Raw genomic sequence first — 25,663 nt, forward strand, 5'->3', positions numbered from 1 at the left:
GTACGGCCCCCTTAGCCGTTGGACCAGTACCCACTAATTCACTTTTCAACGGTCTAAAAATATTAAAAGGAAAAAAATATATATCCAGAAAAATGAATGTGCTATTGTCCAAGGTTTTCAGTATCTGCATGGGGGGGGGGATACTTGGAACCCATTTCCAGCAGATATGGGGGCCCTAGTGTAACCTGCATGTAGGCTCTGAATACAGGAGTTGTAGGGAGCTCAAGGGGAAGCAACCCAGGGGTGCTCAAAATAGATGTCAATTATCCTGAGAACGAGGGACTCCAAAGGATAGTCGCCTATAAGAAAAAGCTTGAGAATCCCTGATGAGCTCCATGCTGTCTGCCAGCCCTAGAACATTTTGTCAAGAGTGAGCAGAAACAGCAGTTTTTGTTTGGCCAAGATCGCAATCGCTCATTCTGCAGGAGCCGTGTCCTCTGATAGACAGGAGGCAGCTGGGCTTTGATCAGCAGCTCAGTGTTGCTCCCAAATGAGCAAAACATTCGCACGGTTTTTCCAAAGACAAGACAAGACATTCAGAATTACAGAGACACCGGTTGCCTGCATACAGCATGTTGTTGCTACAAAGGAAACTGGACAGATTTTAATTAGACGAGAGGTTCAGGTAATAGCTTTCCTTTCAGAGGCTAACAGAGGCACGGAGCATTGTCATAGATGTATTTTGAGAATCTGAATTGCACTTGGATGAGGCACTGGTTTCGTTTATCAAGTGGTCCCTGGGAAAGGGTTGAGATCTATGGGCCTCATTTATTCCTCTCCAATGAATCATCTCTGGAGAATTCATTTCTCAAGTATCCTAATAAAAGCCCTGAGTCTAGGTCAGAGCAGCAGATTTAATTAACCTGTTTATTTGGTAATTTTTTTTAAAAAAAGGTAAGAGAACAGGAGAGCATCCATTAGGCACGTAATAAAAAGAAAGCCTATGTCCCATGATGCTGAAAATTACACAGCCTTATAAAATGCCTAATGCTTTATATTGCCACTAGATGGAGGGTTACTATTATTCCACTAATTCTGTCAGTGTATCCTCATGTCCCATGAAGGTGGCAAATGAGGCAGAAATATGTTGGGCTTTCCACCAATATAAATGCTGAAAGTCTCTCCTGTTATTTTCATAGCCATCCCAAACACACTTCCAAAAATGTGCACGCAACAATAATTAAAATGCAAGTTTACACCGATGCATTTAAAAAAAAATCAGAAAGCATCATGTTTGGATGGATAATGATTATAGACACAAACGATAAGATGTGAGGGGGATAATAATATCTGGATGGTGGACAGCGTTATGTTCTGAGAGCAGAAATTGCAGAGCTGGAAGGGACCTTACAGATCATCAAGGCCAGTCCCTATCAAGAATGCAGCTTGGGGGGGGGGGCGGGAATCAAACTCCCAACCCCCTGGCTCCACGGCCAGAGACCTAAACCACTGAGCTGGCCAGTAGAAGACATTACTGGGGTACACAAGAGCAAAAACGACCCTCCACCAACAACTCGCATAAAGACTTTTATCTGCCATAGATTCACCTACATTTTCCTCATCTGGATGCCTGAAGCCATTATCTACTCAGCAGGCACTGCTTTCAGCGACAGATGGAGAAGAGGGAGCAGCTAACAGGGAAAGACTCAATGGACACCCACTCTTGGGCAACCGTCTCTCCCCCTCCAGGTTAAAATAAAGGATAAGTGCTTTTCAGGACATCTGTGGATTCATGAAGACACTGTCGAGAAGGCCAGGATTATATTGTGGGGGGAAAAAAACATTACCTACCTCTTAAGTTGGAGAGAACCCCATGGAAGTCTAGCTGGAATCACATGGCGAATTGGATTGCCTGGAAGTCATTTAGTAGTCTGCGGAGCAGATTTAGTAGAACCAAAGTAAAGCTAAGAAAATGGGGTTTTCCCCTCACCAACACAGTCCTTTTGTGAGTGCAAAAAAAGGACAGCCAGTTTCCCTTATGCCCCTCAACATGTACAGTGGAAGACGGGCTGTTAAGTTGCCCCCAAATGCTCTTGATAATTATGCAGTGCTGAGTGCAAATAATCTGATGTATTTATCTCAGTATTGCGATCTGTTAGGAAGGAAGGACGGACGGAAGGAAGGAAAGACAGACAGAGACGGAAGGTCTCCCTGCACCCGTGGCTGTCACCTTTTCTCCAGTGCTCCCCACTGTCCTCGTTGAGGAGTACTCACCTGCACCGTCTTTGCTTTTAGTGACTGTAGAAGGAAGAGACGTGATTAAAAGTAGGGTCACACAGAAGATTTATACAAAAGCAATACAACATGGGCAGTTTTATTTCATCCCTTTTCCTAATGACCCCCAACATGGATTCTGCCAACTTCACAGCTTCTGGTTTGACATTTCCTTTTGGGTACCCTCTGCAAGCAAGACCGACATGTATTCATCCAGTTATTTGACATGCGTTTGGCAAGAATGTCAGAATAAGAAATATAAAACTCGCCAAGTCCACCTCCCTTTATTTGACATGAGACTATTTGTAATGGATCATTGAGAACTCAAAAAAAAAAAGGGGGGGGGAAGGAAAAAAGGAAAGAAAAAAAAACCCACCTGAGATCAATAGCCAGTGTTTTGTTCATGCGCCAGGAAAAAAAAAAAGGCAAGATTTTATAAGCCAAATAATGGATGCCATTTTTTGGATCCAGGATCCACTGTTCTTACAGAGTTTCTTCACACTCTGCTTCCAACTGGAAATACAGATTCCGTTTTAGGGAAAATGGAAAGCAACAAGCTACAAATATGAAAGTTTAAATTAAAAAAGGATAGCTTTGTTCAGAATGCATTATTTACATCATTCTTGGACTAGCACATACACTGATGTTGGTAGCTGCACCACAGTAAAACCCAAAACGCGGGCATCGTCATGTCCGATTATACGCGACTTGTCTTTTCACCACTGCAGCTGTTTACGGAGAGCTGTGAGGTCCCTACGTTTACTTCCAGAGCATCCTCTGTCTCATCCAGCTCCATGCTGTTGAGTTCATTGCCGTTGCGGTAACTGTTCAAATTGAGGTCCTTCCCGTACAAAGCTGTCGACGAGACGTTCGGACACTGGCCGTGGCGCTGCGTGGACTTCTTGCCGCTGTCGTAGCGGCAGCGGATGTAATTAGAGAACGCCCTGCGGTAAATTTTGTTGAAGAGAGTGTACACGAGGGGGTTGACCCCAGAGCAGATGTAACCCACCCATACAAAAACATCCAGGAGCTCCCCCAAAAGCGCCTCATCGCAAGCTTCTTTGCAGAGAACGGACATGATGTTGGTGATGAAAAACGGGCACCACATGATGAGGAAGAGGAAGAAGACGATCCCCAAGACCTTGGAGGCTCTCCGCTCGTTGTTGATGGACTGCATGGTGCCCTTGCGGAAAAGCACCCCTTCCTTGTTCACGGGAGAGTTTAAGTGCGAGGCAGCCTCGTGGTTCTGCAACATGGAGAGGTTCTCCGTGTTGTTCTCCTTCCGGAGGCAGTTCATGCTGCTGCGCCGTTGCTTGGGGGTCTCCCCGTACAGGAAGACAGACGCCTGCTTTTGCAACACCTGGATGGTCAGGCAGTAGGCGAACACCATGATGATGAGAGGGATGAAGAACGCCACGAAGGAGCCGATGAGGACAAAGTTCTCGTCGTTCAGCACGCAGCTTCCATTCACAAACACCCGTGAATCGTCCTGCAACCCGATGACTGGGATGGGCATGGAGATCCCTACAAAGGTCATTCCAGGAAGAAGAAGAAAAATAAACAAAGAGAAAAATGAAGAAACGGTCATTCCACACAATTGATAACCCCTTTCATTGGGAGACAGCAAGGTGTATATATTCTCAAGAATGAGAGAAGCAAACGTTGACCTGCGTGTTGCAAAGACCAACAAAGATAGGGAGACCTAGAACCGCCTTCAAGTTGTTCTCTTCAAGGGAGAAACCTGGAGCCCTCTCGGTTCTCAATACAAACTGATCTGTAATTCAGTCTTGGCATGTGCCCAGAAGGGTCATCTTAAAAGGGAACACCCTGACACCTTTTCAACAACTTTATTATCCCCATTGGGCCACCAACAGCTGTACTGTGGTGTGATCTTTTTTTTTTAGAAGACGACTCTATCTTTCCATGGCAGCTTATGCTCTGTCCAAAAAGTACATCCCCATTCCTTTTATTAACATTAAACAAAAAGCCCATGAAGCCATTGATTATTGATGTGTTATCCTTGCATTCCTTGTTGCTTGGCAGGGTGAAGTTACAGCAGGAATGGAGAGGTCATGTCCCTCCAGGTGTTGATACCTTGGAGTGCCCCTCATTTCCCCACCATGGCCTGTGCTGGCTAGGACACCCCTTGGTATACAGCAGGGGTGAGGGGGTGGAGACCCACTTCAGTAGGTCTAGAAGATTATTTTCTGCCCCCAGGATCCAAAATAGCAAAGAATCCCCTAAATGAAAAAGAAACAAACCCGAAACAAAAACAACAAAACCCCCAGATAGGGTTTTTTTTGGGGGGGGGGGAGACCACTTGCACTTCTGAGAAAAAGCCCACACCCTGGTGTTAATAGGTCACTGGAGAGGGGGCATATAATCTATGCAAGGGATCGACCGCTGCTCCTGGAGGCTTCTCTGGAAAATTAATGTTTTGGCAGGGGACATTTTGGGGTGTCTGATTGCACTTGAGGCTGCAAAAACAGGTTTCAGGGCTGCACTTTGCTCTCCCCTGTTTACTGGTAGGACCCCAAACGCCACAGCAACACGCAGGTCTTTTTGAGCCATTTCAGGAGCCTGCTCCTGTTAACAGATGTGCAGGAGAAAATGGACAATAACGTGGTGTTCCGCTAGAGGGAGCCCCAGCCCCAGACTGGCCGGCCATCTTGGGACAGGCTGCTCAAAACCTGGAAGCTGAAGTGTTTTGACTTAACTTTTTCTGAAAAACAGGGAGGTCCACCGAGGCAACCTCCTCTCTCAGACCACTGTCCTTTTTTCTAGAGACAATCCAAGTTGCAAATGTCAGTCTGCCTCCGTGTGTGTGTGTGTGTGTGCACACGCACAAATACCCACACCCACACACCAAACTCTGATATCAGCTGCCTTGTTGCATGGCTTTTTTAAAAATAAGAAGCATCCGGTAGTGTTTTTTTAATTTGCAGCTTCTTAAAACAAGTGGCCAGTCCTTTTATGTTTGCTGTTCATGCAGCTTCCCTCTTTAAAAGGACATTAGCTTTACAGAGACTCCCGTGGAGATATTTTGTACAAACGGTATACAACTTTGATGTGAGCAAAAGGTTTCCTTTTCTGGCTCTCGCCTTTGGAAGCAAGAAAGCTTGTGGGACCTTGAAATTCCTAATCTGCAAAATCTAGAAAACTGAACTAGGAGAATCTAGAAAACACCATTTTTAGAGGGAATGTTGGTTGGAGCAGATTCCCCTTGGATGGGAAAACGTCCTCGTAACTCTGGATGCTTGTTCACCCACGTCCTAAGAGTCCATGGCTGGGTTTTTCTGAGAAGCCCATCTTAGCAAGGGAAAATGGGGTTTGGAGTCCTAGACCTCGGGTTGGGAAAGGCTGCTTTACCCCAGGTTGGTTTGGTTTTAGCCAGTTTAAGATGCTCGCTGGAAATCACAATGGGCATCAGATAGGACACTTTTCCAGCCTGCTAAAAAGAAGGGTTTCTCGTTCCCAGCAAAAAATCCATTATCATCTGACTGTGCAGCTGAGATGAATGCAAATTTATGGATCTTGTTTGTTTAATAGATGCTCTGGAGCTAATAGAGTCGAGGTGACGTAGCTGGTGTGGCAGGGAGGAGGGGCGGGCTTACCTATCGAGATAGTCCAGACGGCGGCAATTTTCATGATGGCCTTGGTGCGGGAGTTGAAGCGGCTGTGTTCGATGGGGTTACGGATTGCGACGTACCGGTCAAGGGAGATGGCGCAGAGGTGCATGATAGAGGCGGTGGAAAAGAGGACATCTAGGGAAATCCAGATGGGACACAATTGTTTAGGCAAAGGCCAAGCATAATCTGAAACACAGAGAGGGAAAGAGAAGGAAAGAAAGAAAGGAGAAGTAAGGAAGGAAAGAGACCAGTGATTCGGGGAAAGGCTGATTGATGTGGCCGAGAGCAAAAGAAAGGAGCTCAGTCCAAACCTTTAGGCTGGCGGACCTGACTCTGCAGAGGTGATGGATCCGCTCCAAGGGTTAGTAGGAACTTCAAGGAGTTCTCCAAGGTGCTGGCGCCTGCTCTGCCAACGAGGGTCAAAGGGCTCGTTTAAAATTTAGACTAAAACCCAAAGCAGGCTCCCTACTCTTACGACAGAGGAGTCAGCAACCTCCCTTGGCCAGAATTGTATGGAAGGGGCCCCGCCAGACACCCCAAGTTTAAAGACCCAAAGTAGTCCGTAAGAGCCCTCATGCTGCAGTGTATTTCAAGGAAGACACAGGCATGCTGGTAAAAACCTTCCCTTATTTCCTTCTCTTAGGGAAGGATGAAACATTTCTAGAGTTACCTCGCTGTTACATGAGAGGATGAGAACTGTGAGCATCTTAGCCAGTTTGGGAGATTTGGGCAAATAAGTCCTGAAAACGGTTCCTCCCCCCCCACACACACCCAGAAAAGGTTGAGACACCCTTACCCCCAAAGAGCCCCCTTGTATTTTGTTTGTGGGGAGGGGTTTGGTTGAAGATGACATTATTTGCTAACGCTGATGATGAGGAAAGCAGGTGGTGGTCTTTTCACTTCAAAATGCAGGACTTCTAAACCTTCCGGCGGTTGGCCACCTTTTCAACCAGGCTTGATGTGTTGATGTGCTAAGACACCCTTTCCGGTGGAAGAGGAGAAAAATTTGGGACTCAATGGGCAGGGAAAGTCTTTATGTTGGTTGTTGACGGAGGGTCGTTTCTGCTCTTGCCTACCCCAGTAATAATTCTCTACTGGACAGCTTACTGGTGTTGGTCTCTGGCTGCAGAGCTGGAGGGTTGGCAGTTCGATTCCCCCTCTGTGTGTCTCCTGCGAGCAAAGCCAGCCTGGGTGGCCTTGGGCCAGCTGCACACAGTCCCAAGGTTGCCCCCTAGAGGAAGGGAATGGTAAATAATTTCTGTGTGTTCTCTGCCTCAAAAACCCTGCAAAGGGCTCGCCATAAATCAGAATTGACTGGACGGCACATCGCCACCATCGCTCCAGTAGTAAACACCTCTGAAAGCAGCTCGAGTCTTGGCTATCAGGAATAACATGGACTGTGTACATCAGCCTCACCTGCGCGTCTCATTGGTGCCAATAGTTTGATATTTACTTTATAGTCAACACCATCTGATCTCCAGCCAGTTGTAACTTGCCTCTTACCGAGGGTCCCAGTGGAGAGGGTGCAAGGAATGGCTTTTAATCCCCATTGTTCCCCTGCCATGTATCGAAATGGACTTTTGAAAACATCGGCCATGTTTTATGGGATAATGCGTCAATTAATTCATTGTCTAGTGACGAAGTGTTTATTGTTCCATGTCTGCAAGAACTTCATACAAGAGTCACTTTAGATCTCTATTGTTAAAGTGGGTCTCATTCATTTTTTTAGCTGCCATGGGCTCCTGGAAAAAACAACAACAGAATTGGGCTTTTAAAAAAAAAAGCAAGCACGATTGATATCACTAGCAGGGCCAGCCTAGGGAGTGAGAGTCTGTTGATGGGGTGCCGTTTCCAAGAATGGACAACACCGAGGGCCGCGACTTGGAATTCCGTTTCCACCTGCAAATTGTTCAGCCACCGGGCAGCACAGAAAACATCCCTGTCAGGGATTCTAGGAATTGCAGTAAGAAAAGGAAAAGGGAAAAAAAAGGAAAGGAAAGGAAAGGCATTTTTTTTCTCCCAAGCCAGAGGTTGTCCTGGTGGAAGCAAGCCATGGCAGAAGCAGCAAATTCACCCCAAGGCAAACCAGGTACCACCACACAGATATTTCCAAGGCAAGGAGGAACTCAGTCTTCCTCTGGGCCACTTTTAATTAAACAAGGCATGTGTAGCTTAATGAATCTGATCTCCCAAATCCCTCGCTTGGAGGGATGACAATCCACCTAAGAAGGATAATGCAGATGTTCAGTTTCTTTCCAGGGCATTCTCTAGCTGTTAGTCCATCTGTTTTAACTTACATTTACTCAACTATTAATGAACTTATAGCATGTAAAACAGGGCCAGAGGGGTCGTTCTCCAAGGACGTTAAGAGAGTGGACCTTGAATGTTGGGAAGGGGCCAGAAAGGTTGGTCGCTCCAGGTTTTAGTCTGAATTTTAAAGGAGCTCTCCCAGGCATCAAACATATTCTGGGGATAGGGCTCAGCACCATGAGGAGTTCTTGTATGGTTCGGACCAAAACCTGGCACCTGTTCAGTGCCCCCCCTCCCCACCCATGGAATCATAGTCTCTGGCCTCCCCAAGAAGACACGTCTGGGGCCTTTGGTTCGTCATGACTCCTTATGAACCTTAAACTGTCCTACTGGCTTGCAATTCAGGTAGCTGTGAGAGTAGGAAGAATAACACCATGATGTTTCAAGAAACTCAAGCCGTCGGTTGCTCCCCTTTAGAGAAATTAAGTGGAAAACCCTCTGTGGAGTATAATAACAGTCTTAACTAGCTTTGACACCCCTTCCAACCTCAGCTTTGTCGTAGGTACGTCAGGTTTGGCCACCCAAAGCTCAGGTTTCATTTCTCATCCATAACCTGCAGCTGGCAGATCAAACCTGGGTTGAAATGGGCTTCTTCTAACTGCAACTTAACTTTAGTGGAACCGTTAGTGGAATCAAGAGAATCTACGCAATGGTGGACTCCCTTCATCTCCATTGGTTCAATGAGCTTTCTCTAGTGCAATTTACCATGCTGAGGAATGAGCCAATGTGGGCCAGGGAGGTACGCTGAATCATGTCACTCAGCCTGAGGCCAGCATGAGCCTCAGGCTCTGCCAGGATGCTAGCCCTTAAGGCCCAGACAGATTATTTAAAAAAAAAAATAGCACTGCCCATAAGGAAACCACTTCATACCAACCCTAGGCTGCGAGCATACGTATGTGGAATATCTGAAACAGCCCTGGCTTCACCAACTCAAGACAGAAGGTTGCTAGGGCGGAAAAGCTGCAGCAACAGGTCAGTGGGAGATGATCCAGAGATGATTGCAAGATTATGCCTTCTTACTGTAGACGGCACTACAGTGAAAAGACCAGCGTTCTGTTTCCATTTAAACAAAAAAACCTGTTAACTGCACAAGCGTTTGTATTTTCATGCAAACCCCCCCCAGCTTATTTTCACATTAAAAATATATATATTGTGCTTAATACCAGAGGGGGTTTGTCCCACAATATACTTTTTGTACGCGTGTGGACATGCCCAAAATAGAAGACCTTTGCAGGCGGAAAACCCTACCTCACCCCCTTTTAAAGTTTGCAAACAATGAGCTCACAGGTTTCCCACCCACACCCACCCCCAACTCTCACAGTCTCACCCAGCAGGGAGAAAAAGTTGAGCATTGTTTCATTTGTACCTGCAAGAAAGGAGGACCTGAAGAGGCAACCTCATGGGGGAGGGGGGTCTCTTGACCCACAACACACAGAGACACCAGCCTATGCTTTCCATGGGGCAGAAGTGTTAGATTCAGCCTTGCTTGCTTACAGTCAGTTTGAATATATTGCATTTCCCCCCCTACCTGCTGCAGACAGTACAGAAATAGCAGATAATTAAATGGAGTTTTAACATTCCATGCACTTCATGATTCTGCCAGGAGAGCAAAGGGATTCCCCCTCCCGTTCCCTCACTCATGTCAAAATACGGAGCAGCAGTGTCAGGTGCTGAAAGAAGGGGGGAAACCGCCCTCTCCCACTGTCTGTGCTCCGTTCCCAGACAAGCGATTCACAACAACATTTCCCCGTCGTCTGGAGGAGGCAGGCACTTAATGGCTCCCATCATGCCACTCTCAAGCTAAGAGGGACGGGACAATTAGCTTAATCAGCCCATTTTGTCACGGCTGATCTTTAAAAACAAGAGTGCCCTTCCAGGCGGGTGTAGGAAGGTTCAAGGGCATTGTTGATGTCGCTAGGTAGACGCAGAAAACAGATATGCTTTTGGTATGCCACCACCAAGACACGGACATGCTGCGTGGCAACAGTATTTTGCTTGAGGGACCCATTTCTCAGTTTTATTTTTACGGAAGCCGCCAATCCATCTCTGGACTGTGCAATTTCAGACAGTGAGTCATAGACTTGCACATGCGAAAACCAGAATGAGAGAAACATTCTAATCAGAGATGCAAATGCATCAAACATCTTGTTTATGTTTGAGATTTGCTGTCTGGCTCATGCCCGACTTGCATACAAGGGCAAAGAAAGGGAGGTTACTTACCTGTAACCTCCGTGAATGCACACAAAGGAGTGACTAGCAAGCTCACTTACCGGAAGGAGGGCCGTCACGCCAACAATGACATCAGCACAGCCCTTCTGAAATTTGCTTCCTTCTTGGCCCTGAGGTCCAGACGGTAGTGTGTCACAAAGGTTGATGGTGTGGACCAAGTGGCTGCTCAACAAATGTCAGAAACATCAATGCCGTGCAATAAGGCAGTCGAAGTAGCCACAGCTCTCGTAGAATGCACCTTTAATGCATCTGGTGGAGCTTTGCCAGCCAGTTCATAGGCCAAGGTGAGAGTAGACACGATCCACCTAGAAATCGTCTGTGAGGAGGCAGGAGAGCATTTACGTGGGCCATGGAAGCAGACAAATAGTCTAGGGGAAGTGTGGGAGTCTTTAGTCCTAGAAGTGTAAAATGCTAAGGCACAACGAACATCCAAAGAATGGAGCATGCGCTCAGTGTCTGAAGAAGGATCAGGGAATAATGTCGGAATAATCAAAGGTTGATTAACATGAAAACTTGATAAAACTTTGGGAAGAAAGGAGAACATCAGGATATAAGACAACGTTGTCTTAAGGGGTATCTAAGGGGCATCAGCCCGAATGGTAGCTAATTCACTCACTCGTCGTGTATAAGTTATGGCTACAAGAAACAGTGTCTTGAAAGAAAGGACGGGAGAGAGTAAGAGCTCGTAACACATTGAAGGGACCATTGAGGCAACGGAAGTCGGACAGGTGGGCAAATATTACGTAAGCCCCTTAAAAACATCTTCAATGTTGGGTGTGAGAACAAGCAGGATGCTCTGAACCCGTAGGTTGGTAAGAGACGATAGCGGAGATATAAACCTGTAGTGTAGAATGGGCCAGTCCTTGGTCAAATAGGTAGCGCAGAAAGATGAGAAGAGTATCCAATGAAACTGGAACAGGTAATAGACCTCTAGAGGCAGCAAACTTAGAAAAAACCTACCATGGCTGGGAGACAGGGTCGGTATCAATACCGAAGGCTGAGCCTGTGCAGATGGTACAGAATCTCCCACCTCAGAAGGAGAATCCGGGTCCGGTAACTCCCTAGATGACTCCTCCAGGATCGGGGATGGGAGGGAAACCCGAATCGGCGGAGGGTCCCAAGTTAGAGCAGGTCTAGAAGAACTTGGTCAGTCTTTTACGCTCCAGGCAGGAGTGTGTCTGGTGTCTTTTCCCTAAGCAAAATAAGCAGCGATCGTGGCCGTCGGTAAAGGGAATCTTGTTGGCCCACGATGTACAACGTTTAAAGGGGACTGACGAGGCCATAAAAATACGCGGGAAGGGGAAGGGGGAAATAACTCACGGGAAAATGTCAACGATTAGCAGTCTGAGTCAAATACAGTAGATCAAATCAAAAAGATAAAGTCCATGATCCAGAAATCATAAAGAGGTAGACAGTCCGAAGTCAAAAAGCCAAAAATACAAAGAGAGGTTCGCTCTAGATGTCGCAAAGGAGTCCAATCGCAGCAACGGCAAGAAGGAACTGAGGTATTACGGGCGGGCACAGCATGCGCGCCACAGGGGAAGCGTCCTACTAATCACGTTTTTAAGCTCTAGAAGATTCCGAGGAGTCCCGCACAGGCACAGTCTAACCCATTTGTGTGCATTCATAGAGGCCACGAAGAAGAACTGCTTCACTCTCTTTTGCTCTGGGGAAGAATTTCCAGCTGTTTTTTATTGCTTTGGAGAGAATGGTATTCTGGGCAAAAAGTCAACTTTTAAAAAAAAAAATTCAAACTGTCCTCCCCCCCACACACACACACACACCAAAATTGCACAAGTTGTGCCATTACATGAAGCACACAGTTTGTCCCAAAGCACGGTAAGTAAGGCAGCTGGTAATCTGCAGACAACTCTGAAGACTGGATGGGTTTCTTGTGTCTTTCTTAACAGTCAGCTAGTCCCCCTGTGCTTGCTTGATGTCTGGCATTCCTGGTGTGTTCACTAAAGTTTTCATGCTGTCTACAGACTGGTGCTGTCTACAAAAACTACCCATGTCTGTGCAAAATTCTGTAAGCCATGCAATTGTGCAAATTGACAGAAACTAGGGGAAAATCTTGTTTCAGAGCCTGGTGGATTAGTTGGGTGGCCTGCCTCCCTCCTCCCAGTCCGCCAAGTCCTTTTGTGCTTGCACGCTCTCTCTCCCGCTCAGTAGGCATTGCTTCTCAAAAGAAAAAAAAATCAGAAACATCTTAGACACCTTACAAAAGGATACAAGAGACCCTGCTGGGGAAAAACAGAGGCAGATGTTGTCTCTGGCTTGTTTGCAGGTAAAGCATCTCATAGGTCTTTCAAATTCCCTGTCAACCTGCCTCACGGTATACAGACAGCCTGAATCCATGCGGACGTAGGGATCACCCTACCCAGCTGTAATGTCTCAATACTGGGACACTGTCTGTCTGGGTCTCTTCAGCCCCTGCAGGAGTTCTGGCCTTCAAAGGGGGGGAGAGACATGAACCGCTCCCTCCTCAGTGTGATTTGCATGGTTGGTGTAAACCGTGTACTGCATAGGTAGTTTTCTCTTTTTTTTAACCTGGAACTAAGCATGCACGCACCCAGCCCCAAACCAGAGGGCTGGTGGATTTCCCACCGTGGTGCAAACAGCCCACCAAAGATTTCTGCTTTCTAAACATCCATGCCACAACAAGCCAGCTGTGAGTGGGGTCCAGGGTTTGCACAGCGGCATTCAACCAGAAGTGCAAATCCTGACATGGACGTTTAAAACAAACGGTGTTTCTTCTCATCCCAAGAAGAAAAATGCCTATGATTCCTTGTTTAGCATGCAATAATGAGTCGGGATGGTTTGCCTCCCAAGTTCAAAGCCAGTTTCTGTCCTGCCTGGACAGCTTTCCGATGGAGGTCCAGAGCCATTTCTTTTATACTGGGAGAAGCCTCCAACTGCATCAGCTCCCACCTCCTTTCTGAAATGGTCCCTCCTCCGACATGTGGGCACTAAATTCAGTGAGGACTAGCCTCCTGCTGAAGCTTTGGCCGGGGCCCAATCCTATCAAAGCTTACAACCTGCTATTAAATTAGTAATAGCTGTGATTTCCCTTGGCATAGCCTAGGTATCAAGCCCTCCAAAGTGAGTTCCCAGTCCTTCCTTCTGGTGGCACTCTGAGACCATCTCGAGATTGCCCAGCGCCACACAGGTGGCAAGGCACAGAACACCATCCCGTCACACACACACACCTCTTCCAGGTGATCTCACCGGGCTCCTCTTCTGAGACCCACAGTGGAAATTTGAACTCCTGGCCCATGATTCCACAGCTAGGCGCTCCAGCCCACTGAGCTATACCAGCTAAAGGTGTCACAAAACCCTTCAAGGTGCCCTAAAGCAATTCCGATTTGTGTGCAATTCCTTCTGTTTTTCCTTCCTGGCTTCCTTCCCTAACCAATTGTGCAAAAACTCCCAACGCGTTAAAGGGGTGTCTTGTTTTCTCCCCGCTGAGCTGATTATGCAGCTGAATCATTCTGCTGTTTAGCACTAAGACTGGGGGGCGTGGGGCTCAACATGCCTTCTGAGGAGGCCAGTACACGACACGGGCTCCTCTTTGGCTGAGCATTTGCCTCCAACCTTCAGCAGAACCATGGGTTTCTGCTTACAGATTCACAGCATCTCTTCTCATCAACGTCTCTCCTCTGGTGCCAAATATACACTTTGAGATGACCGCATCTACCTTCTAAATCTCAGCCTGCTTCTTGGGAAGCATTAGCGCCATTCAGAGGGAGAGAGGGCCACCTTCCAAGTCAATGCATTTGAAGACACTCTGGCAATTAAGCAGATTAGAAATTACAGAAATAAAAGAAAGGGGTACATTTGCAGTGATTAATTTTGTGGGTTGTTTTTTGTGGGTTTTTTTTTAAAAGGCAAATTAAATGAGGCAGGAGTGGAGACCTTTTAATTAAATGTGAGTGCCATTTGGAGAGATTCCCAGATCATGTGACAATTTGGAGAAGAGCCTTTTGCTCCATTGAGCCCCATCCAGGCACAGGAAAATCTGGTTTCATCAGCATGCTTAGAGGAGAGCATTTAGCGCTGGTCCCTTTCTTCTGGCAGTGTGTGGATATGCCAGTACAGGACATGCGCTTGCTTACATACTGGCATCAGAGCAAGAGCCCGGATTTTGCAAGGTTCTTGCTCACAGGTAGAAAAAAGTGCCATCACTCCTCTTCAGATGTCCTGGCCTCTGAACGAAGAGGGTGACAACCAAAGGAGACACAGCTCCCTGTTTTCTTCTAAAATTGGGCCACCACTGACACTCCCAGCAGGTTTCTGGGGCAGGGCAGGGATTTGAACCCAGCCATCCAGAGCCCGAGTTTGTGAAACTCTACCCACCACCCCACATTGCCTCTCCAGAGCTTAAGAAAGGCCACCTGCCAATATGCGGGAGCACCCCCTTTCTCCTCCCTTTCTTCACTGCAGTGAAGGTCTCTCTCCAGGAGAGAGCAAGAAAGGATGGCCGAGAGCTACCACATTTTTTTTTAGCAGCAGAAATGAGGAAGAGGAAGAGGAGGAAGGCATGGCACCTGATGGGACTCTGTCCAGATACCTCCAGAGGAAGGGGACAACTTCCAGATATCTGGGAATAACCAAGCTGGAACCCTGTTTCAAGTTCCCCGTGGAGGCCGATGTTATGTTTATTTCCAGTTTAACCATCTTAGGTTTCTTCAAAGAATGCAGGGGTGAGAAGGATCAGCTGGATCTCTAACCTGGGTCCACCAAGGAGGCTTTGGGCAGGGAGATTTCAGAGGAGTCCAGAGGACGTGTTCCTCTCCTCTGGGCAGACTGCAATATTTAATGCTCTCCAAAACAAAACCAGAGGCAGTTTTTTCAAAAGTCTTCCTCTACGTTTGGTAGAAAAACAGTAAGGTTTTTTTGGGGGGTGGTGGTGGAAAAACACAAGATGTGTGTGTGGGGAGAAGGGGCACCTTCCACCTTGCTTCAGCAGCATCTCTATGCAGCAATTCTCTCTGTTATCAACAAAATTTGGGCTCTGGCGGTCCAGGAGCATTGGAGACCACGCATCGCCTACCCCTCCCTTGCAAAAGCTGACTACTCTGGGTCAAGCTTTGGGAACGCGCCCCTCCAAAGGGCCTGAAGAAGGGCGAGAAAACACTCAGCCAGCCTGGCACTCCTCAGTCCAAGCACTGAAGCAGTTTTTAAAAAATACTCAAGTCAATGGAAAATTAAGCAGATGCTTAAATCCAAAACCCCCCAGTCCCTCAAAACGTGACACAGCCAACATTCCCCCCCCCAGTTCCTCACACCCCCAGTGCCCTAGTGAACTCCTGAGAGGCTCTCAGAGATGATGGATTAATTTTTCGGCTGAACTCCAAGCCTTTGTAAAATTAATGGTGTTTCACTTGCCTGACAAGGTTAAAAAGACAAGCAGAGTCTGCCTTTAAAAAAAGGTCACTGAGGCAGATTGATGGGTCCCCCCCCAGCAGGGAAGAGAGCCAGTGATGGACACTGGCAGGAACAGCCGGTCTCCCTCCCCTGTCCACGTCCAAGGGGCTGCTGCTCTTTGCTCTTCATTTGAATTTCTGTCTACAGTGGGGACCCTGGAGGTGAGTCATGCCAAGACGGCCCCGGCCGGGCTCCTTCCCAGCTGCCACTCTGCCTGGGAGATGTTTCCAGTTCACCAAAAAGGTTGAGCGGCCATCACGCCCGCTCGAGGGCTGGTTAGGGCTCCATGGAGCAGGGACTCTTGCGAGAGAGCAAAGGCTGTGGTCTTTGGGAGCTCTCCCAGGTCCTGAAGTGTCTGCCTGGCTCTTGAGCACCTGGTGCTTTGCTGCCCGCAAGGCTTTTATGCCTCTTCCCCGACACAGGCTTCAAAATACTTCACAGTTGCCCCCCCCCCTCCACGCTTCCTATGCTTCTGAAAGTTGTTTAGGAAACTGATCAGAGCCCAGGATGAAGTCGCTTTCAAGCAGCCCTGGGTTCTACCCTTGTCTTCCTTGTCAACTGGATAACTCTATGATTTGACTGGACTCAATAATCCACAGGGGCCCCTCCAGCTCTGCAGTTCTAAGATGATGATGATGATGATGATGATGATTCAAAAATACCAGGTACAGTCCATCAAAATTACAAAAACATTGACTAGTATTATATAACAGGCACATGTTTTAACAAAAAATGTAAGTATCTGTTGAATATCAATGTAGTATATATGCTGTTCCTAACATTGCCATTATTTGGTATTTCTGATGATGATGATGATGATGATGATGATGATGATGATGATGATGATGATGATGATGATGATGATGATGATGATGATGATACTGCATTGGTGTGCAAAGGGCATAAGAAAACCTCTGCCCATACCTCACAGGAAGTTGATAGGGCAGATTCAACGACTTACATTTTAATTAATTACACTTCAGTGACATGCCAGTGTCTTGACTCAGGTCTGGGAAAGTCCCACCGAGAGCCACCTCCACTCAGCAAAAGATAATTCTGAACCAGATGGGGAAATCATCCCAGGCTCGGGTGGAACCGTGCCAGGTTATAAATCAGAAGCTTTGGCATTGGCTTGCTGTCAGAGGTCTTGTCAAGAAGGCACACTGCAGAATCCTTGCTTGATCTCAAGGTAACGCTTTGGAACTGCAGTTAACAGATCCACCTTATTAATCAGGGCAACGATGACCCTCGGCCTGTGGCTCCATCGTCAACACGGCTGCCACCTTCTTTGAAAGCAGCAGCAACTTGTTGAAACCAAAGGAATCCTTTTTTTTTTAAAGGCTACTGGGGGAAAAAAGGGCTGTAAGCCAATTACTGTGATGGCACCAAGGCTGTTGTGTTTTTTTTTTTTTTTAAAAAGGACTGCTAAAGTGATGCCTTGGGAATAGCAGAGATCAAATACACAACCTAATTTGCAGGACTGTCTCTAATTAAAACCCCCACAGCTGCTATTCAAGGGGAAAGACTCCCCGTGGAAATGAGGCAGAGCCCGGCCTCTCTCTGCCAGCCACGTGGCCCAGTTTTAGGACATGGGGATCAGAAGCCAAGGAGGAGGAGGAGGAGGAGGAGGAGGTGGCGGCAGCAGCTGAGGCACTGCCCATTCGAAAGGGCAGATTCGCCCGTTGTTCTTTGGCATGGAGAGAAGAACGGGGCTTCACTGAGGACCAGGGGGTCTGATCGCTGTCCAAAGAAAACTTCCTTCAGAGTCCTGAGAAGATCCGGGGAAAGCAGCTGCCTTCCTGTCTTTGACAACCAGCATCTGGGCTGGAGCAGGGAAGTCCAAAGGCGGCTACGAGGACACCGTCTGCAGCTGGGGTGAGTCAACTCGGGCAAAAATATTTTTTTTGAGGGGTGGGGGAGAGAGGGCTTGTGCCTTTATGCTGCATTTTGCCCTGCAAGCCCTTTGACGTTGCAGCCGCCCACTCCAGAAACGATTCATTTCATTCATCCCTTCGTGAAGTTCTTGGCTTCATGTGCCCCCCCCCCTCCTGCCTTGCCCGGCTTTTCCATCAAGCAAGCTGATTCATGAAGAAAAGGTGGAATAGCTCTGGGACCCTTCCTCGCCCGAGAGGTAGTGAGACCGAGCGAGCTCGTGGGCCGGGTGAGGTCTTGGGCTCCCTGTCTCCGCTCAGCCACCCTTGGGCCACTTGCTCTCCTTTCGCCTCGGCTGACCTCCCAGGGTTGCAGTCAAGAGAAATAAGGATCGCCTCTGTTGCAATCCTGAAAAAGTACAGCCCAGAACACCATGGGAGCCCACAGTTACACGTTCATCATCATCAGTAACTAGTTACTTCTTCAGCGAACGGGGGCGTTTTTCACTTAAATTTCAAAAGTAGTTTCAAAGTTCTTTTTTTGGGTGTAACAAGTAAAATCTCCCAGATACTTCTGTGAGTTATTTTTGGAAAAAAAAATTGAGGCATTCTAACCCTTAAAAAAAAAAAAAACTCTAATCCTGAGAGACAAAAAAACAAAAAACAAAACCACACACTGTCTTGCTTAGTCTTAAGTTCTTGAATTTTCAGGGTGTGATGCCTTTTTAAATGAATTGTTGTGTTCAGAGGATTTTTTTAAAAAATGTACTTTTAGTATTGCATTTATTTACAGTTTTTAATATAACACTTGTTTAATTTTTAAAAAATATTTGTATACTTACTTTTTTAAGCTTTTAATATTATCTTTTTAATGAGGTAAGCCACCGTGGGTCCTTTTTAAGGAGAAGGGGGGGAGGTTTAAAAATATTTTAGATAAATAAGTAAATGATAAATAAATAAATAGATGCTGATAATGTGCGGCAAAGCAAATTTTACAAGCCTAACCCTATCAATCTGACTGCTGGAAGGTGGTGAATCATGCCAGTATTTTTCATGGTGCTTACTTCACTTAGACTGGGGGGGGGGGAACAGCCCAGAAATCTCCCACCCAACTTTTTCCTTTCCTTTTTCTTTTTCTTCTTCTTCCAGATTTCTATTTTAGAAGCCGAACGTTTTGGTTTTTGTCTGGTTGCAAGTCCCTCAATGTAGGAGAAGGTTTGGGAGCTGAAGTAAAAATAACCTGGATGAGATGCATGCATTTTAATTAGCATTTTGGGAGGGGGGGGAAAGGCAGATAGAACAACACTTGTACACCACCGCTCCTTTTCCTTCAAAACACACTGGTTAAATAAGTTTGGGACTCATTACTTTTGCATTATTATCTTTTCTCCTTGCTTTGCTGCATCAGAAGGAGGTTGGCTGCTTTCATGCACACAAGGGCTATTAAAACCCCTTTTCAAGCCCAAATTTTATTTATTTACTTTATTTACATCCCACCTTTCTTCCAATAAAGGAACATGAGGGGGGCATACGACCCACCGCCTAAAAATATAAGCACAAAATCACAGTAAATCAAGACACTATCCTTAAGACAGGATTAAACCAAAAGAAGGTTGAAAGTCCCATTAATGAAAAAGTTCAAAGTAATTTCAATTACTGGATTTCAGCAAAAGACTGATGAAAATGTGTGGCACCTACAAAATAGATTCCTGCAAGGTTTTTGGAGCATTGGTTCCCAGCCTTGGGTAACCGAGATGTTCTAGGACTACAACTCCCAGAAATCCTGGCCAGCACAGTGAAGTGGTGAGTTGCAGTCCATGAACATCTGGGTTACCCAAGGTTGGGAGCCACCGGTTTCAAGGTTAAAAGCCAACTTAAAAAGGAAGGCTTTCACCTGCCAGTGGAAGGATTGTAAGGATGGGGCCAAGCTAGCCTTGTGAAGCAAGGAGCACTGATAAGGGAGTCATTGTGTTGAGGGCGTAAGTGTCAAGAGAGGGTGACCATCAAAACTTGGGATGAGGGAGTAGCTTCCAGCACAAGCCATGGAAGCATCAGGACTTAAAGCATGGAATTCCTTCGGAATCTGTTTTCTCCCACCCCACCCCACCCCAGACACCTATCATGAGTTCAAATTATGTCCCTCTAACATTGTTGTGCTGTCAGCTCTAATCATGGGTTATATATATATATGACTGCAGAGCCAGAGGTTGGGCGTTCACTTCCCAGCCTTGAGAAAGTTGCACAGACCCAGGAAGGAGGAGATGGGAAACCACTTCTAAGTATTCTCTACCTGGAAAACCCCAGAATGGGTCAGCAGAAGTCAGAATGAACTTGATGGCACATTATTATTATTATTGGCATCATTAGTCTTGATGCATATATAAAAGAAACAACACAATTGACACCAAGTGGCTGGCCTTCTCCTAGAAGCTGTTTTATTCTCCCGGCAGCATCTCCGGCCACACCGTAACTTGGTTTGCTTTTCATCCCCCGTCTCCTGTCGCCAGTGCAAAAAGTCCAGCCGCCGGCAGGAGCTAGGATGCCAGCTAAGCCAAATAGGCCCAAACAGAACGATAGCTGGCAATTTTACAGACAAAGCCACAAAAACAAGCGACGGGGACAAAATGCAAGCTGTGAGCGACATTTCATGTCGTCAAAACACTGGGAAGTGGAAATCTGGCGTTCTGAAGTCTTGCATCTGTTGTGTGAGATAATATGGGGAGGGGAAGGGTAGGCGGAAGGGCCTGTATCAAAAGGAGATGGAAAAAAGAGAGAAATCCAGAAAATTCAGAATTACAGTTGCACAGACACTGTTGCTTCACTGACTGGTGACAGCACCATCGTGCCCTTTGGCTGTAACACCCGCACCACAATCTGGCCGATAAGGGGCTCCTTTTGGAACAAAACATCTATTAACGGCTGCATACAGAATGTTTTGGATGCAAACGAGAGTTAAAACATCCCCTTCTTTTTTTAAAAAGTATACATTATCTTGCAATTTTTTCATTCTCAATGTTAACATGGAGAATGAAGAACTGGAAAGAATAAGAGATTATTTTTATCCCGTGGTTCAATCATCAGTCCAAAGGGAGACGGCAGCCAAGAAATCAGAGAAAGGCTGAGATTCGGAAGGGCAGCCATGAAGGAATCAGAAAAGATTGCCAAGGGTAAGGATCGGTCACTGGAGACCAAACAGCAAGATCATCCACCCTCTTGTCTTCCCGATCACCCTATATGGTTGTGAAAGCTGGACAGTGAAGAAAGCTGACAGGGAGGGAAAATGATTCATTTGAAATGTGGTGCTGGAGGAGAGCTTTCTGGACATCCTGGACAGCTAGAAAGATGAACAAGTTGGTCCCAGATCAAATTGGGCCTGACCTAATTCTGGAGGGGGAAATGTCGAAACTGCGGCTGTCCTACGCCATGAGAAGGGTTGGAATAAGTTGGGGGCAAAACTTGAGGCAATGTAACAGCTATAACAAGAACCTGTGGCCGTGGACCGATCGGCCCCATGTCCCAACCAGGCTCCCGTCTACAGAGAGAGGAGAGCCTCCAAGCACCATGTCCTGGAACTTTTGCATTTTACTGAACCTATATAACGTCCGTCTGGCTTTTGCCGAGAGCCCTTTCGAGAACAATGGCTCTCACCTCTGGAAAGTTCCTTTAGCTTCTGAGATTTTATTTCTTCCTTGGCCACCCAATTTTTATGCCACCTCAGCCAAGGCGGAGTTTGCCTTGGTGGCCAAAGTTTTACTGAGATGAAAAAGGCATTTTTCCCCAATCCGGAATGCTGTTGCTACTCCTGGTCTTCGTTTGTTTGCTTTTTAACTTGGCAAAAAAGGAGAGCTCCAAATAGGATTTCAGTCCACACCAAGTTCCAGAGAACCCCACTCTCAGACTCCAGGGGTGCAAGAAAAGAAAAAGAAAAAACAGTGTTTTCCAGCCAACTCCAGTATGTGTAAATCAGCCGTTTGTTTTTATCTGCTTCTTCCTGCATCTCCCCATCTATTAATTAACACACTAATTTAATTAGCCCTTTAGGAACCGCACACTGCAGAAAACATTTAAGGATGTCAAATGCAAGTTGCCCATTAGTGCAAGACATTAAAAAAAGGTTAGCTGATAAATGTTTCCCAGAGCTGCGATTTAACTGGCAAGGGCTTGCCCTTCTGCTGTTTCCTGTCACTTGGGATCTCCTGAGTTTGTGGCACCAACAGGTTTTGCTTGGCAAGGGGAGCGTGTTGGAAACTGGGGGGGGGGGGGGGGGGGGGAACCAGAGGAAAGGGATCTGAGGAGAGCAGAGTGGCCGCTCAAAGCGGCACGTGAAAAATGCTTAATTGACTCCATTAGCTTCCACACAAGGAAACCATAAAGCAGATTGTTGCTAGTCCAGAACAAATACAGGAAACAAGTTATACAAAGCCGTGAAATCCACTGCAGTAAGAGCCCAAGGACGTAATGTTTCCAAAACAACACAACACATGGGAAGAAAGTTACATTCTTGATGCACAATGTTACTCTTCCTAGTTACTTTAAAAATATAAATATACATTAAAGGCTTTTGAACAGGATGTTTTCAAGTCTGTTGCCCTTCCCTTAACAAGCTTAAGATTTTTGTTAAAGGACTTCCAATGTTTGCCGACCGCAACCCCAGGACCCTGAAAACTGCCCTGCCCCACCCCATAACTTTTGCATGCAAACTGAGTGAAGGGCTTCCCCCTAAACATAAAGGAAGATAGAATCAAGGAAGAGTCCTGGAAGCTGCCTTGTATCAATGCAGACCCTTGCTCTGTATAGTCTTCTTTCCTATTATCTACGCCATGCACTACCAGCAGCCACTGCCCAGGGTTGCTGACGTATGGCTTTCCCCCAGCCTGACCTGGAGATGCTTAGGGTTGAACCCAGGGCCTTTTTGCATGCAAAATGTGTATTCTCCCATGGATCTCCAATCCTTCCATAGAGACAACCTCACTGGGAGACGCAGCCTGCCTCTGGCCAAGAAAGCGCTGTGGGCTTTTGAATGCTGCCGAGATGGCCCTACCGTTGGGTGGCAAATGGCGGAGGGCTACCTCGAGGTATATTGAAGGAAGGTGCCGGATGACCAAGCTGGTCACCCAGCATCCCTTAACACTCATCTGCTCCCTCCTGAGGCCATGGAAGATGGTGGTCCTCCCAAATGGTACCCCCCCAAAATTCAGCCTTGTCAATCCATCACCTTTGTTAAGATATGACAGAGCTGGGGAGGGAGGGGGGAATGCCAAAACACAGAGATGAGCGAGATAGTAAGTTCCTCTTTAGCCAGCTGCTGCTGCCGTTGTTCTTTGTGTTTGTTTGGTTGGGGTTTTTTGCTTCAGGGGTGAAGCAGGTGGAGGAGCCGGAGGTGGCATTAGCGGCGCTTGGAAGAGTTGATCCCAGAGCCACCAACAGGGCACCTGTTCCTGTCCGAGCCTTTCCGTTCAAAGCCAACTGAGGTCAGCGCTGCGACGGAGGTCCCGGCTCTGTCCCCCCCCCCCCGCCTTTGTGGAGGGAGCCCTCCTTCCCGAACCCTTTCCTTTTCGTTTCCGCTCCAAAAACGCTGGCTCCAGCTGTTTCTCACCGCTGTACCTTGGGCTTCAAAAGGGTTTTCAAAGGTCAGCCTTGGAAAAAGAAGCGGCTTTCACTGCTTGTCCTTTGCCTTAGTATTATTATTATTATTATTTAAGGGTTTGGAGGAACAGATGAAACGGGTGGCAACAAAAGTGTGCACGGAAAGGTAGCTCTTATGATTGATTTTTTAAAAAAGAACCAGAGAGAGAAAGAGGCAGAAAACTTAACAAAAAATAAATCACAAGAACATCCAACTTTGAGAGCCGCTTAGTTCTGTAGGAATCAACTTGCTTTGAATCAGAGATAAGAAAACTTTGGGTGTGTTGGAGTGAACTTCCAGAGTCCCTCTGCCAGCAGAGCTACTGGGATCCTGACAAGCAGAGTCCCCCCCCCCAAAAAAAGGAACTTTCTCCTCTCCCCCCCCAAAAAAAACCCCCACGACTTCCTTGAAACAACGGGACACCCTTTAGGTGGAAAGCCCCCATTTCGTAGGCAGAAACACTTTGACTTAGTTCTGGGTTTCCTTGGGAGGGGACGACGGCAGATCCTCTAAAGAACAGGCTGCCCCAGTATGTTGTCTTTCTTGACCTATCCTGATCCTGTTGGGAGGTCGCTAAGCCCCATGAGATTTCTGGTCTCCAACCAGAGAATGAGACACAGTCAGCTTTTGTCCCTTCGGTATCTTTCTTCTCTTTGCACAGAGCTAATACTTTTCTCCCTTGGTGAAGAACAAGCACAGAAGGATGGGCTGACTGATCCAAAAGACACAGGCAATTCATCCTCTCCCTCTAATCTAAACACACACACACACACACACACACACACACACACACACACACAGAGAGAGAGAGAGAGAGAGAGAGAGAGAGAGAGGCAGCTAAAAGGTAGCTAATGATTTAATGGTTTAGGCAATCTGTGCAATGTGAAAGCTGTTGTCAAGGCTGACAGAAAATGCCTCATCTTGAAATGAATGAAAGGGGATGGGGGAAAATGCACATGAGAAGGAGACAAAGAAAGGATTCGCATCTTGGGTCCATCCGCTAAGTTGCTCCATTGTGTTGAAGGAGAGGGACAAGCCAAGAGCCCAAGTCTCTGCAGGTATTGCCTAAGATCAGAAAAGGGGATCTCTTCTGGCCGCCTCCAGTGACTAACTGGGTGTGTGTGTGTGTTCTTATTGTGCTGGATTTTGGAAGGCGCAATCACCAAATGTAACTTTTCCCAGATCTTGGCTTCCCTGGCTGAGTGGGGATTTAAAGCCAGGTCCCTAATGACTTCTAAAGATTACCTGAGGGGCATTTTAGTGTATTTTGGATGGGAAATGTTCAAGTTTTATGCCAGTCCTTTATCAATCATCTTAGAATCATCTTAAAACTGCAGAGCTGGAAGGGGCTCCATGGGTCCTTGAGTCCGACCCTTGTCAAGCAGGCCCAGTGGGGGAATCCAACTCCCAAACTCTGGCCTTTAACTATCCAGCAGTTCTTGTGGGGAACCCGACAGCTGAGAAGCAAAAGGCAACGCATTGATCGTTCCCTGATGATGTTGACCAGGGACACCCCCGCCTATGCCATCTCCTCAAGTCGGTCAAAGTCAAAGCACTTACCGTAGAGGATGGTGATGAGCGAGACGGGCATAACAAGGATGCCCACCAGCATATCTGCCACCGCGAGGGACATCAGGAAGTAGTTGGTGGCATTCTGGAGCTTCTTCTCCAAGGAGACCGCCATGATGACCAAAATGTTCCCTCCGATCGTGAGCAGGATGATGATCAAGATGAGAAGGGCCGGCCAGTTCTTCTCCCCCAGGGACCTCCGAGAGACCTCCTCCCCCGAGGAGACATTCAGAGGATCGGAGGTCGGCAAGCTGTGGTTCAGAGTCAAATTGGGACTCAGCGCCCAAGCCATTGGGCTGCCATGCAGGCTGAAGTCCAGCGCCACAGAGCCCGTGGTAAGGCTGGCGAGGAGGACGCCACCGCCGCCACCTCCATTGGCGGCACTCATCGTTCGCTGCTCGTTCTCCCCCTTCTCCTCAGGAGCACCTCCGCGTTAATCCTTTTTTCAGACAGAAAATGGTCCGAGGAAGCAGGGGCGTCCCGTCGCCAGGGACCTGCCACAGCACGGAGCCTTCCATAGCGGGCGGAAGATGGCAGAAACCAAAGCCGGCCTTTTGGGGGACGCTGCCAAGGCCAGGCTCTGCGGATCGAGAAGGCCAGCCAGTCGGAGACCGTGGGACATCCGCGGCAACACCCGGCGTATCCTCGAGGGCATCATCCTGCAAAGGAAAGAAAGAAGCGCTTTCATTTTTCAGCATGCTTTCATTTTTTAAAAAAGAAACCATACAGAGATTCCTACCTCACAGCCCAGGAACCAAAAACAAAAAACAAAAAAACTTGAACAAACA

The 25,663-nt window shown here is 47.2% G+C and overlaps 1 protein-coding gene across 2 annotated transcripts in view; it reads right to left on the reverse strand.

The window, feature by feature from the left end:
• Positions 1 to 2,283: 2,283 nt before the first annotated feature.
• The window catches only part of HTR2C (5-hydroxytryptamine receptor 2C), a 136,211-nt gene continuing 112,831 nt past the window's right edge, over positions 2,284 to 25,663 (reverse strand). Inside the window, exons 3-5 of one of the 2 annotated variants that reach the window (XM_078380725.1) lie at positions 24,867 to 25,534; positions 5,829 to 5,978; positions 2,284 to 3,738 (exon numbers count right to left, since the gene is read on the reverse strand). In XM_078380725.1, the coding sequence (XP_078236851.1) occupies positions 2,912 to 3,738; positions 5,829 to 5,978; positions 24,867 to 25,263 (1,374 nt within the window). In that variant the 5' untranslated portion in view covers positions 25,264 to 25,534 and the 3' untranslated portion in view covers positions 2,284 to 2,911. Of the gene's footprint in view, positions 3,739 to 5,828; positions 6,030 to 24,866; positions 25,535 to 25,663 lie in introns of both variants that reach the window. The other variant, XM_020795796.3, reaches the window with a different exon arrangement.

The sequence above is a fragment of the Pogona vitticeps genome, chromosome 11 (assembly GCF_051106095.1).
Source record: "Pogona vitticeps strain Pit_001003342236 chromosome 11, PviZW2.1, whole genome shotgun sequence".
Lineage (NCBI taxonomy): Eukaryota > Metazoa > Chordata > Lepidosauria > Squamata > Agamidae > Pogona > Pogona vitticeps.